General features: G+C 43.1%; 1 protein-coding gene across 1 annotated transcript in view; it reads left to right on the forward strand.

Moving 5' to 3' along the window:
- Nucleotides 1-14,597, forward strand: part of LOC140120783 (glucagon-like peptide 1 receptor) — a 207,251-nt gene that overhangs the window by 182,648 nt on the left and 10,006 nt on the right. Inside the window, exon 5 of the mRNA XM_072139726.1 lies at nt 886-992. Coding sequence (XP_071995827.1) covers nt 886-992 — 107 coding nt within the window. The remainder of the gene's footprint in view (nt 1-885; nt 993-14,597) is intronic.

The following is a 14,597-nucleotide window of genomic DNA, read 5'->3' on the forward strand; positions in this document are numbered from 1 at the left end:
TTAGATGGTGCCGCCCACGGATGTATTAGATGGTGCCGCCCCCGGATGTATAGTAGGTGCCGCCCACTGATGTATAGTAGGTGCCGCCCCCTGATGTATAGATGGTGCCGCCCCCGGATGTATAGATGGTGCCACCCCCGGATGTACAGATGGTTCTGCCCCAGGATGTATAGATGGTGCCGCCCCCGGATGAATAGATGGTGCCACCCCCGGATGTATAGATGGTGCCACCCCCGGATGTATAGATTGTGCCGCCCCCGGATGTATAGATGGTGCCGCCCCTGGATGTATAGATGGTGCCGCCCCTGGATGTATAGATGGTGCCGCCCCCGGATGTATAGATGGTGCCGCCCCCGGATGTATAGATGGTGCCGCCCCCTGATGTATAGATGGTGCCGCCCCCTGATCTATAGATGGTGCGACCCCTGATGTATAGATGGTGCCGCCCACTGATGTATAGATTGTGCAGCCCCCGGATGTATAGATGGTGCCGCCCCCTGATGTATAGATGGTTCCGCCCCTGGATGTATAGATGGTGCCGCCCCTGGATGTATAGATGGTTCCGCCCCCGGATGTATAGATGGTGCCGCCCCCGGATGTATAGATGGTGCCGCCCCCGGATGTATAGATGGTGCCGCCCCCGGATGTATACACAGAGGTTTACACATTGCTAACGTGTCGCTACGTCTTCCATCTGTTGTGTATATTCCAGGATTGTAGCTGCTCCAGGTGCTCTGGGTGGGTGTCCTCACACTGCTGTGCTCTGTGCTCTGTGCTCAGCCCCCGCAGGTTTCTGTAGGTCCTGTAATCATTGTTATGTTTTATCCTCTTTCTTTGATTCGGCACCATTATAAATATAATGTCCGGTCTATAATCTCTCCCCAGGTCCCACCAGAAGAGCAGCTCTCCTCCCTGTCCATCATCTACACCATAGGCTACTCGCTGTCCTTCTCCGCCCTCATCATCGCTACCTTCATCCTGCTCATATTCAGGTACCCGCCCCTATGTGATACCCCGCTATAACCTGGGGAGTGTGATATATTATACACCGCTATAACCTGGGATGTGTTATATATTATACCCCGCTATAACCTGGGATGTGTTATATATTATACACCGCTATAACCTGGGGTGTGTTATATATTATACCCCGCTATAACCTGGGATGTGTTATATATTATACCCCGCTATAACCTGGAATGTGTTATATATTATACCCCGCTATAACCTGGAATGTGTTATATATTATACCCCGCTATAACCTGGGGTGTGTTATATATTATACCCCGCTGTAACCTGGGGTGTGTTATATATTATACCCCGCTATAACCTGGGGTGTGTTATATATTATACCCCGCTATAACCTGGGGTGTGTTATATATTATACCCCGCTGTAACCTGGGGTGTGTTATATATTATACCCCGCTATAACCTGGGATGTGTTATATATTATACCCCGCTATAACCTGGGATGTGTTATATATTATACCCCGCTATAACCTGGGATGTGTTATATATTATACCCCGCTATAACCTGGGATGTGTTATATATTATACCCCGCTATAACCTGGGATGTGTTATATATTATACCCCGCTATAACCTGGGATGTGTTATATATTATACCCCGCTATAACCTGGGATGTGTTATATATTATACCCCGCTATAACCTGGGATGTGTTATATATTATACCCCGCTATAACCTGGGATGTGTTATATATTATACCCCGCTGTAACCTGGGGTGTGTTATATATTATACCCCGCTATAACCTGGGGTGTGTTATATATTATACCCCGCTATAACCTGGGGTGTGTTATATATTATACCCCGCTATAACCTGGGGTGTGTTATATATTATACCCCGCTATAACCTGGGATGTGTTATATATTATACCCCGCTATAACCTAGGATGTGTTATATATTATACCCCGCTATAACCTGGGATGTGTTATATATTATACCCCGCTATAACCGGGGGGGTGTTATATATTTTACCCCACTATAACCTGGGATGTGTTATATATTATACCCCGCTGTAACCTGGGATGTGTTATATATTATACCCCGCTATAACCTGGGGTGTGTTATATATTATACCCCGCTATAACCTAGGATGTGTTATATATTATACCCCGCTATAACCTGGGATGTGTTATATATTATACCCCGCTATAACCTGGGGTGTGTTATATATTATACCCCGCTATAACCTGGGATGTGTTATATATTATACCCCGCTATAACCTGGGATGTGTTATATATTATACCCCGCTATAACCTGGGATGTGTTATATATTATACCCCGCTATAACCTGGGATGTGTTATATATTATACCCCGCTATAACCTGGGATGTGTTATATATTATACCCCGCTATAACCTGGGATGTGTTATATATTATACCCCGCTATAACCTGGGATGTGTTATATATTATACCCCGCTGTAACCTGGGGTGTGTTATATATTATACCCCGCTATAACCTGGGGTGTGTTATATATTATACCCCGCTATAACCTGGGGTGTGTTATATATTATACCCCGCTATAACCTGGGGTGTGTTATATATTATACCCCGCTATAACCTGGGATGTGTTATATATTATACCCCGCTATAACCTAGGATGTGTTATATATTATACCCCGCTATAACCTGGGATGTGTTATATATTATACCCCGCTATAACCGGGGGGGTGTTATATATTTTACCCCACTATAACCTGGGATGTGTTATATATTATACCCCGCTATAACCTGGGATGTGTTATATATTATACCCCGCTATAACCTGGGGTGTGTTATATATTATACCCCGCTATAACCTGGGATGTGTTATATATTATACCCCGCTATAACCTGGGATGTGTTATATATTATACCCCGCTATAACCTGGGGTGTGTTATATATTATACCCCGCTATAACCTGGGATGTGTTATATATTATACCCCGCTATAACCTGGGATGTGTTATATATTATACCCCGCTATAACCTGGGATGTGTTATATATTATACCCCGCTATAACCTGGGATGTGTTATATATTATACCCCGCTATAACCTGGGATGTGTTATATATTATACCCCGCTATAACCTGGGATGTGTTATATATTATACCCCGCTGTAACCTGAGATGTGTTATATATTATACCCCGCTATAACCTGGGATGTGTTATATATTATACCCCGCTATAACCTGGGATGTGTTATATATTATACCCCGCTATAACCTGGGATGTGTTATATATTATACCCCGCTATAACCTGGGATGTGTTATATATTATACCCCGCTATAACCTGGGATGTGTTATATATTATACCCCACTATAACCTGGGATGTGTTATATATTATACCCCGCTATAACCTGGGATGTGTTATATATTATACCCCGCTATAACCTGGGATGTGTTATATATTATACCCCGCTATAACCGGGGGGGTGTTATATATTTTACCCCACTATAACCTGGGATGTGTTATATATTATACCCCGCTATAACCTGGAATGTGTTATATATTATACCCCGCTATAACCTGGGATGTGTTATATATTATACCCCGCTATAACCTGGGATGTGTTATATACTATACCCCGCTATAACCTGGGATGTGTTATATATTATACCCCGCTATAACCTGGGATGTGTTATATATTATACCCCGCTATAACCTGGGGTGTGTTATATATTATACCCTGCTATAACCTGGGATGTGTAATGTATTATACCCCGCTATAACCTGAGATGTGTTGTATATTATACCCCGCTATAACCTGGGATGTGTAATGTATTATACCCCGCTATAACCTGAGATGTGTTATATATTATACCCCGCTATAACCTGAGATGTGTTATATATTATACCCCGCTGTAACCTGGGATGTGTTATATATTATACCCCGCTATAACCTGGGATGTGTTATATATTATACCCCGCTATAACCTGGGATGTGTTATATATTATACCCCGCTATAACCTGGGATGTGTTATATATTATACCCCGCTATAACCTGGGATGTGTTATATATTATACCCCGCTGTAACCTGGGATGTGTTATATATTATACCCCGCTATAACCTGGGATGTGTTATATATTATACCCCGCTATAACCTGGGGTGTGTTATATGTTATACCCCGCTATAACCTGGGATGTGTTATATATTATACCCCGCTATAACCTGGGATGTGTTATATATTATACCCCGCTATAACCTGGGATGTGTTATATATTATACCCCGCTATAACCTGGGATGTGTTATATATTATACCCCGCTATAACCTGGGATGTGTTATATATTATACCCCGCTGTAACCTGGAATGTGTTATATATTATACCCCGCTATAACCTGGGATGTGTTATATATTATACCCCGCTATAACCTGGGATGTGTTATATATTATACCCCGCTATAACCTGGGATGTGTTATATATTATACCCCGCTATAACCTGGGATGTGTTATATATTTACAGCTGCTATAGCTAGGGGTGGTGTATTATGTGTATGTAGTGATCTCCTCCTAGTGGTGGTGTATAATGTGTATGTAGTGATCTCCCCCTAGTGGTGGTGTATAATGTGTATGTAGTGATCTCCCCCTAGTGGTGGTGTATAATCTGTATGTAGTGATCTCCTCCTAGTGGTGGTGTATAATCTGTATGTAGTGATCTCCCCCTAGTGGTGGTGTATAATCTGTATGTAGTGAACTCCCCCTAGTGGTGGTGTATAATGTGTATGTAGTGATCTCCTCCTAGTGGTGGTGTATAATCTGTATGTAGTGAGCTCCCCCTAGTGGTGGTGTATAATCTGTATGTAGTGATCTCCCCCTAGTGGTGGTGTATAATCTGTATGTAGTGATCTCCTCCTAGTGGTGGTGTATAATCTGTATGTAGTGATCTCCTCCTAGTGGTGGTGTATAATCTGTATGTAGTGATCTCCTCCTAGTGGTGGTGTATAATGTGTATGTAGTGATCTCCCCCTAGTGGTGGTGTATAATGTGTATGTAGTGATCTCCCCCTAGTGGTGGTGTATAATGTGTATGTAGTGAGCTCCCCCTAGTGGTGGTGTATAATCTCTATGTAGTGATCTCCTCCTAGTGGTGGTGTATAATCTCTATGTAGTGATCTTCCCCTAGTGGTGGTGTATAATGTGTATGTAGTGATCTCCTCCTAGTGGTGGTGTATAATCTGTATGTAGTGATCTCCTCCTAGTGGTGGTGTATAATCTGTATGTAGTGATCTCCCCCTAGTGGTGGTGTATAATGTGTATGTAGTGATCTCCTCCTAGTGGTGGTGTATAATGTGTATGTAGTGATCTCCCCCTAGTGGTGGTGTATAATCTGTATGTAGTGATCTCCTCCTAGTGGTGGTGTATAATGTGTATGTAGTGATCTCCCCCTAGTGGTGGTGTATAATGTGTATGTAGTGATCTCCTCCTAGTGGTGGTGTATAATCTGTATGTAGTGATCTCCTCCTAGTGGTGGTGTATAATCTGTATGTAGTGATCTCCTCCTAGTGGTGGTGTATAATGTGTATGTAGTGATCTCCTCCTAGTGGTGGTGTATAATTTTTATGTAGTGATCTCCCCCTAGTGGTGGTGTATAATCTGCATGTAGTGATCTCCTCCTAGTGGTGGTGTATAATCTGTATGTAGTGATCTCCCCCTAGTGGTGGTGTATAATCTGTATGTAGTGATCTCCTCCTAGTGGTGGTGTATAATGTGTATGTAGTGATCTCCCCCTAGTGGTGGTGTATAATGTGTATGTAGTGATCTCCCCCTAGTGGTGGTGTATAATGTGTATGTAGTGATCTCCTCCTAGTGGTGGTGTATAATGTGTATGTAGTGATCTCCCCCTAGTGGTGGTGTATAATCTGTATGTAGTGATCTCCTCCTAGTGGTGGTGTATAATGTGTATGTAGTGATCTCCCCCTAGTGGTGGTGTATAATGTGTATGTAGTGATCTCCTCCTAGTGGTGGTGTATAATCTGTATGTAGTGATCTCCTCCTAGTGGTGGTGTATAATCTGTATGTAGTGATCTCCTCCTAGTGGTGGTGTATAATGTGTATGTAGTGATCTCCTCCTAGTGGTGGTGTATAATTTTTATGTAGTGATCTCCCCCTAGTGGTGGTGTATAATCTGCATGTAGTGATCTCCTCCTAGTGGTGGTGTATAATCTGTATGTAGTGATCTCCCCCTAGTGGTGGTGTATAATCTGTATGTAGTGATCTCCTCCTAGTGGTGGTGTATAATGTGTATGTAGTGATCTCCCCCTAGTGGTGGTGTATAATGTGTATGTAGTGATCTCCTCCTAGTGGTGATGTATAATGTGTATGCAGTGAGCTCCCCCTAGTGGTGGTGTATAATGTGTATGTAGTGATCTCCCCCTAGTGGTGGTGTATAATGTGTATGTAGTGATCGCCCCCTAGTGGTGGTGTATAATGTGTATGTAGTGATCTCCCCCTAGTGGTGTTGTATAATGTGTATGTAGTGATCTCCCCCTAGTAGTGGTGTATAATGTGTATGTAGTGCTCTCCCCCTAGTGGTGGTGTATAATGTGTATGTAGCAATCTCCTCCTAATGGTGGTATATAATCTGTATGTAGCAATCTCCTCCTAGTGGTGGTTTATAATCTGTATGTAGTGATCTCCCCCTAGTGGTGGTGTATAATCTGTATGTAGTGATCTCCTCCTAGTGGTGGTGTATAATCTGTATGTAGTGATCTCCCCCTAGTGGTGGTGTATAATCTGTATGTAGTGATCTCCCCCTAGTGGTGGTGTATAATCTGTATGTAGTGAGCTCCTCCTAGTGGTGCTGTATAATCTGTATGTAGTGATCTCCCCCTAGTGGTGGTGTATAATCTGTATGTAGTGATCTCCCCCTAGTGGTGGTGTATAATGTGTATGTAGTGATCCCCCCCTAGTGGTGGTGTATAATGTGTATGTAGTGATCTCCTCCTAGTGTTGGTGTATAATGTGTATGTAGTGAGCTCCCCCTAGTGGTGGTGTATAATGTGTATGTAGTGATCCCCCCCTAGTGGTGGTGTATAATGTGTATGTAGTGATCTCCTCCTAGTGTTGGTGTATAATGTGTATGTAGTGAGCTCCCCCTAGTGGTGGTGTATAATGTGTATGTAGTGATCTCCCCCTAGTGGTGGTGTATAATCTGTATGTAGTGATCTACTCCTAGTGGTGGTGGATAATCTGTATGTAGTGATCTCCCCCTAGTGGTGGTGTATAATCTGTATGTAGTGATCTACTCCTAGTGGTGATGGATAATCTGTATGTAGTGATCTCCCCCTAGTGGTGATGTATAATCTGTATGTAGTTAGCTCCTCCTAGAGGTGGTGTATAATCTGTATGTAGTGATCTCCCCCTAGTGGGGGTGTATAATGTGTATGTAGTGATCTCCCCCTAGTGGTGGTGTATAATCTGTATGTAGTGATCTCCCCCTAGTGGTGGTGTATAATCTGTATGTAGTGATCTCCCCCTAGTGGTGGTGTATAATGTGTATGTAGTGATCTCCCCCTAGTGGTGGTGTATAATGTGTATGTAGTGATCTCCTCCTAGTGGTGGTGTATAATGTGTATGTAGTGATCTCCCCCTAGTGGTGGTGTATAATGTGTATGTAGTGATCTCCCCCTAGTGGTGGTGTATAATGTGTATGTAGTGATCTCCTCCTAGTGGTGGTGTATAATCTGTATGTAGTGATCTCCTCCTAGTGGTGGTGTATAATGTGTATGTAGTGATCTCCTCCTAGTGGTGGTGTATAATGTGTATGTAGTGATCTCCCCCTAGTGGTGGTATATAATCTGTATGTAGTGATCTCCCCCTAGTGGTGGTGTATAATCTGCATGTAGTGATCTCCTCCTAGTGGTGGTGTATAATCTGTATGTAGTGATCTCCTCCTAGTGGTGGTGTATAATCTGTATGTAGTGAGCTCCCCCTAGTGGTGGTGTATAATGTGTATGTAGTGATCTCCTCCTAGTGGTGGTGTATAATGTGTATGTAGTGATCTCCTCCTAGTGGTGGTGTATAATCTGTATGTAGTGATCTCCCCCTAGTGGTGGTGTATAATCTGTATGTAGTGATCTCCCCCTAGTGGTGGTGTATAATCTGTATGTAGTGATCTCCTAGTGGTGGTGTATAATGTGTATGTAGTGATCTTCCCCTAGTGGTGGTGTATAATGTGTATGTAGTGATCTCCTAGTGGTGATGTATAATGTGTATGTAGTGATCTCCTCCTAGTGGTGGTGTATAATCTGTATGTAGTGAGCTCCCCCTAGTGGTGGTGTATAATGTGTATGTAGTGATCTCCTCCTAGTGGTGGTGTATAATGTGTATGTAGTGATCTCCTCCTAGTGGTGGTGTATAATCTGTATGTAGTGATCTCCCCCTAGTGGTGGTGTATAATCTGTATGTAGTGATCTCCTCCTAGTGGTGATGTATAATGTGTATGCAGTGAGCTCCCCCTAGTGGTGGTGTATAATGTGTATGTAGTGATCTCCCCCTAGTGGTGGTGTATAATGTGTATGTAGTGATCTCCCCCTAGTGGTGTTGTATAATGTGTATGTAGTGATCTCCCCCTAGTAGTGGTGTATAATGTGTATGTAGTGCTCTCCCCCTAGTGGTGGTGTATAATGTGTATGTAGCAATCTCCTCCTAGTGGTGGTGTATAATCTGTATGTAGCAATCTCCTCCTAGTGGTGGTGTATAATCTGTATGTAGTGATCTCCCCCTAGTGGTGGTGTATAATCTGTATGTAGTGATCTCCTCCTAGTGGTGGTGTATAATCTGTATGTAGTGATCTACCCCTAGTGGTGGTGTATAATCTGTATGTAGTGATCTCCCCCTAGTGGTGGTGTATAATCTGTATGTAGTGAGCTCCTCCTAGTGGTGGTGTATAATCTGTATGTAGTGATCTCCCCCTAGTGGTGGTGTATAATCTGTATGTAGTGATCTCCCCCTAGTGGTGGTGTATAATGTGTATGTAGTGATCCCCCCCTAGTGGTGGTGTATAATGTGTATGTAGTGATCTCCTCCTAGTGTTGGTGTATAATGTGTATGTAGTGAGCTCCCCCTAGTGGTGGTGTATAATGTGTATGTAGTGATCTCCCCCTAGTGGTGGTGTATAATCTGTATGTAGTGATCTACTCCTAGTGGTGGTGGATAATCTGTATGTAGTGATCTCCCCCTAGTGGTGATGTATAATCTGTATGTAGTTAGCTCCTCCTAGAGGTGGTGTATAATCTGTATGTAGTGATCTCCCCCTAGTGGGGGTGTATAATGTGTATGTAGTGATCTCCCCCTAGTGGTGTTGTATAATCTGTATGTAGTGATCTCCCCCTAGTGGTGGTGTATAATCTGTATGTAGTGATCTCCCCCTAGTGGTGGTGTATAATGTGTATGTAGTGAGCTCACCCTAGTGGTAATGTATAATCTGTATGTAGTGATCTCCCTCTAGTGGTAGTGTATAATCTGTATATAGTGATCTCCTTCTAGTGGTGGTGTATAATCTATATGTAGTGATCCCCCCCTAGTGTTGGTGTATAATCTGTATATAGTGATCTCCTCCTAGTGGTGGTGTATAATCTGTATGTAGTGAGCTCCCCCTAGTGGTGGTGTATAATCTGTATGTAGTGATCTCCTCCTAGTGGTGGTGTATAATCTGTATGTAGTGATCTCCCCCTAGTGGTGGTGTATAATCTGCATGTAGTTATCTTCCCCTAGTGGTGGGGTATAATCTGTATGTAGTGATCTCCTTCTAGTGGTGGTGTATAATGTGTATGTAGTGATCTCCCCCTAGTGGTGGTGTATAATGTGTATGTAGTGATCTCCCCCTAGTGGTGGTGTATAATGTGTATGTAGTGATCTCCTCCTAGTGGTGGTGTATAATGTGTATGTAGTGATCTCCTCCTAGTGGTGGTGTATAATGTGTATGTAGTGATCTCCTCCTAGTGGTGGTGTATAATCTGTATGTAGTGAGCTCCCACTAGTGGTGATGTATAATCTGTATGTAGTGATCTCCCCCTAGTGGTGATGTATAATCTGTATGTACTAATCTCCCCCTACTGGTGGTGTATAACCTGTATGTAGTGATCTCCCCCTAGTGGTGATGTATAATCTGTATTTAGTAAACTCCCCCTAGTGGTGGTGCATAATCTGAATGTAGTGATCTCCCCCTAGTGGTGGTGTATAATCTGTATGTAGTGAGCTCCCCCTAGTGGTGGTAATTTCCCCTTAATGGTGGTGTCTAATCTGTATGTAGTGATCTCCCCCTAGTGGTCATGTATAATCTCTATTTAGTAAACTCCCCCTAGTGGTGGTGTATAATCTGAATGTAGTGATCTCCCCCTAGTGGTGGTGTATAATCTGTATGTAGTGATCTCCCCCTAGTGGTGGTGTATAATCTGTATGTAGTGATCTCCTCCTAGTGGTGGTGTATAATGTGTATGTAGTGATCTCCCCCTAGTGGTGGTGTATAATCTGTATGTAGTGATCTCCCCCTAGTGGTGGTGTATAATGAGTATGTAGTGATCTCCTCCTAGTGGTGGTGTATAATCTGTATGTAGTGATCTCCTTCTAGTGGTGGTGTATAATGTGTATGTAGTGATCTCCTCCTAGTGGTGGTGTATAATGTGTATGTAGTGATCTCCTCCTAGTGGTGGTGTATAATCTGTATGTAGTGATCTCCTTCTAGTGGTGGTGTATAATCTGTATGTAGTGATCTCCTCCTAGTGGTGGTGTATAATCTGTATGTAGTGATCTACCCCTAGTGGTGGTGTATAATCTGTATGTAGTGATCTCCCCCTAGTGGTGGTGTATAATCTGTATGTAGTGAGCTCCTCCTAGTGGTGGTGTATAATCTGTATGTAGTGATCTCCCCCTAGTGGTGGTGTATAATCTGTATGTAGTGATCTCCCCCTAGTGGTGGTGTATAATGTGTATGTAGTGATCCCCCCCTAGTGGTGGTGTATAATGTGTATGTAGTGATCTCCTCCTAGTGTTGGTGTATAATGTGTATGTAGTGAGCTCCCCCTAGTGGTGGTGTATAATGTGTATGTAGTGATCTCCCCCTAGTGGTGGTGTATAATCTGTATGTAGTGATCTACTCCTAGTGGTGGTGGATAATCTGTATGTAGTGATCTCCCCCTAGTGGTGATGTATAATCTGTATGTAGTTAGCTCCTCCTAGAGGTGGTGTATAATCTGTATGTAGTGATCTCCCCCTAGTGGGGGTGTATAATGTGTATGTAGTGATCTCCCCCTAGTGGTGGTGTATAATCTGTATGTAGTGATCTCCCCCTAGTGGTGGTGTATAATCTGTATGTAGTGATCTCCCCCTAGTGGTGGTGTATAATGTGTATGTAGTGAGCTCACCCTAGTGGTAATGTATAATCTGTATGTAGTGATCTCCCTCTAGTGGTAGTGTATAATCTGTATATAGTGATCTCCTTCTAGTGGTGGTGTATAATCTATATGTAGTGATCCCCCCCTAGTGTTGGTGTATAATCTGTATGTAGTGATCTCCTCCTAGTGGTGGTGTATAATCTGTATGTAGTGAGCTCCCCCTAGTGGTGGTGTATAATCTGTATGTAGTGATCTCCTCCTAGTGGTGGTGTATAATCTGTATGTAGTGATCTCCCCCTAGTGGTGGTGTATAATCTGCATGTAGTTATCTTCCCCTAGTGGTGGGGTATAATCTGTATGTAGTGATCTCCTCCTAGTGGTGGTGTATAATGTGTATGTAGTGATCTCCCCCTAGTGGTGGTGTATAATGTGTATGTAGTGATCTCCCCCTAGTGGTGGTGTATAATGTGTATGTAGTGATCTCCTCCTAGTGGTGGTGTATAATGTGTATGTAGTGATCTCCTCCTAGTGGTGGTGTATAATGTGTATGTAGTGATCTCATCCTAGTGGTGGTGTATAATCTGTATGTAGTGAGCTCCCACTAGTGGTGATGTATAATCTGTATGTAGTGATCTCCCCCTAGTGGTGATGTATAATCTGTATGTACTAATCTCCCCCTACTGGTGGTGTATAACCTGTATGTAGTGATCTCCCCCTAGTGGTGATGTATAATCTGTATTTAGTAAACTCCCCCTAGTGGTGGTGCATAATCTGAATGTAGTGATCTCCCCCTAGTGGTGGTGTATAATCTGTATGTAGTGAGCTCCCCCTAGTGGTGGTAATTTCCCCTTAATGGTGGTGTCTAATCTGTATGTAGTGATCTCCCCCTAGTGGTCATGTATAATCTCTATTTAGTAAACTCCCCCTAGTGGTGGTGTATAATCTGAATGTAGTGATCTCCCCCTAGTGGTGGTGTATAATCTGTATGTAGTGATCTCCCCCTAGTGGTGGTGTATAATCTGTATGTAGTGATCTCCTCCTAGTGGTGGTGTATAATGTGTATGTAGTGATCTCCCCCTAGTGGTGGTGTATAATCTGTATGTAGTGATCTCCCCCTAGTGGTGGTGTATAATGAGTATGTAGTGATCTCCTCCTAGTGGTGGTGTATAATCTGTATGTAGTGATCTCCTTCTAGTGGTGGTGTATAATGTGTATGTAGTGATCTCCTCCTAGTGGTGGTGTATAATCTGTATGTAGTGATCTCCTCCTAGTGGTGGTGTATAATCTGTATGTAGTGATCTCCCCCTAGTGGTGGTGTATAATGTGTATGTAGTGATCTCCTCCTAGTGGTGGTGTATAATTTGTATGTAGTGATCTCCCCCTAGTGGTTGTGTATAATGTGTATGTAGTGATCTCCCCCTAGTGGTGGTGTATAATGTGTATGTAGTGAGCTCCTCCTAGTGGTGGTGTATAATCTGTATGTAGTGATCTCCCCCTAATGGTGGTGTATAATGTGTATGTAGTGATCTCCTCCTAGTGGTGGTGTATAATGTGTATGTAGTGATCTCCTCCTAGTGGTGGTGTATAATGTGTATGTAGTCATCTCCCCCTAGTGGTGGTGTATAATCTGTATGTAGTGATCTCCCCCTAGTGGTGGTGTATAATCTGTATGTAGTGATCTCCTCCTAGTGGTGGTGTATAACCTGTATGTAGTGAGCTCCCCCTAGTGGTGGTGTATAATCTGTATGTAGTGATCTCCTCCTAGTGGTGGTGTATAATGTATATGTAGTGATCTCCCCCTAGTGGTGGTGTATAATCTGTATATAGTGTTCTCCCCCTAGTGGTGGTGTATAATGTGTATGTATTGATCTCCTCCTAGTGGTGGTGTATAATCTGTATGTAGTGTTCTCCCCCTAGTGGTGGTGTATATTGTGTATGTAGTGATCTCCCCGTATTGGTGGTGTATAATCTGTATGTAGTGAGTTCCCACTAGTGGTGGTGTATAATGTGTATGTACTGACCTCCTCCTAGTGGTGGTGTATAATGTGTATGTAGTGATCTCCCCCTAGTGGTGATGTATAATGTGTATGTAGTGATCTCCCCCTAGTGGTGGTGTATAATCTGTAAGTAGTGATCTCCTCCTAGTGGTTGTGTATAATCTGTATGTAGTGAGTTCCCTCTAGTGGTGGTGTATAATCTGTATGTAATGATCTCCCCCTAGTGGTGGTGTATTATCTGTATGTAGTGATCTCCTCCTAGTGGTGGTGTATAATCTGTATGTAGTGATCTCCCCCTAGTGGTGGTGTCTAATCTGTATTTAGTGATCTCCTCCTAGTGGTGTTTTATAATCTGTATGTAGTGATGTCCCCCTAGTGGTGGTGTATAATCTGTATGTAGTGACCTCCTCCTAGTGACGATGTATAATCTGTATGTAGTGATCTCCCCCTAGTGGTGGTGTATAATCTGTATGTAGAAATCTCCTCCTCGTGGTAGTGTATAATCTGTATGTAGTGATCTCCCCCTAGTGGTGGTGTATAATGTGTATGTAGTGATCTCCCCCTAGTGGTGGTGTATAATCTGTATGTAGTGATCTCCCCCTAGTGGTGGTGTATAATCTGTATGTAGTTATCTCCTCCTAGTGGTGGTGTATAATGTGTATGTAGTGATCTCCTCCTAGTGGTGGTGTATAATCTGTATGTAATAATCTCCCCCTAGTGGTGGTGTATTATCTGTATGTAGTGATCTCCTCCTAGTGGTGGTGTATAATCTGTATGTAGTGATCTCCCCCTAGTGTTGGTGTATAATCTGTATGTAGTGATCGCCCCCTAGTGGTGGTGTATAATCTGTATGTAGTGATCTCCCCCTAGTGGTGGTGTATAATCTGTATGTAGTTATCTCCTCCTAGTGGTGGTGTATAATGTGTATGTAGTGATCTCCTCCTAGTGGTGGTGTATAATCTGTATGTAATGATCTCCCCCTAGTGGTGGTGTATTATCTGTATGTAGTGATCTCCCCCTAGTGGTGGTGTATAATGTGTATGTAGTGATCTCCCCCTAGTGGTGGTGTATAATGTGTATGTAGTGATCTCCTCCTAGTGGTGGTGTATAATGTGTATGTAGTGATCTCCCCCTAGTGGTGGTGTATAATGTGTATGTAATGATCTCTCCCTAGTGGTGGTGTATAATGTGTATGTAGTGATCTCCCCCTAGTGGTGGTGTATAATGTGTATGTAGTGATCTCCCCCT

Source organism: Engystomops pustulosus, chromosome 3 (genome assembly GCF_040894005.1).
Source record: "Engystomops pustulosus chromosome 3, aEngPut4.maternal, whole genome shotgun sequence".
Lineage (NCBI taxonomy): Eukaryota > Metazoa > Chordata > Amphibia > Anura > Leptodactylidae > Engystomops > Engystomops pustulosus.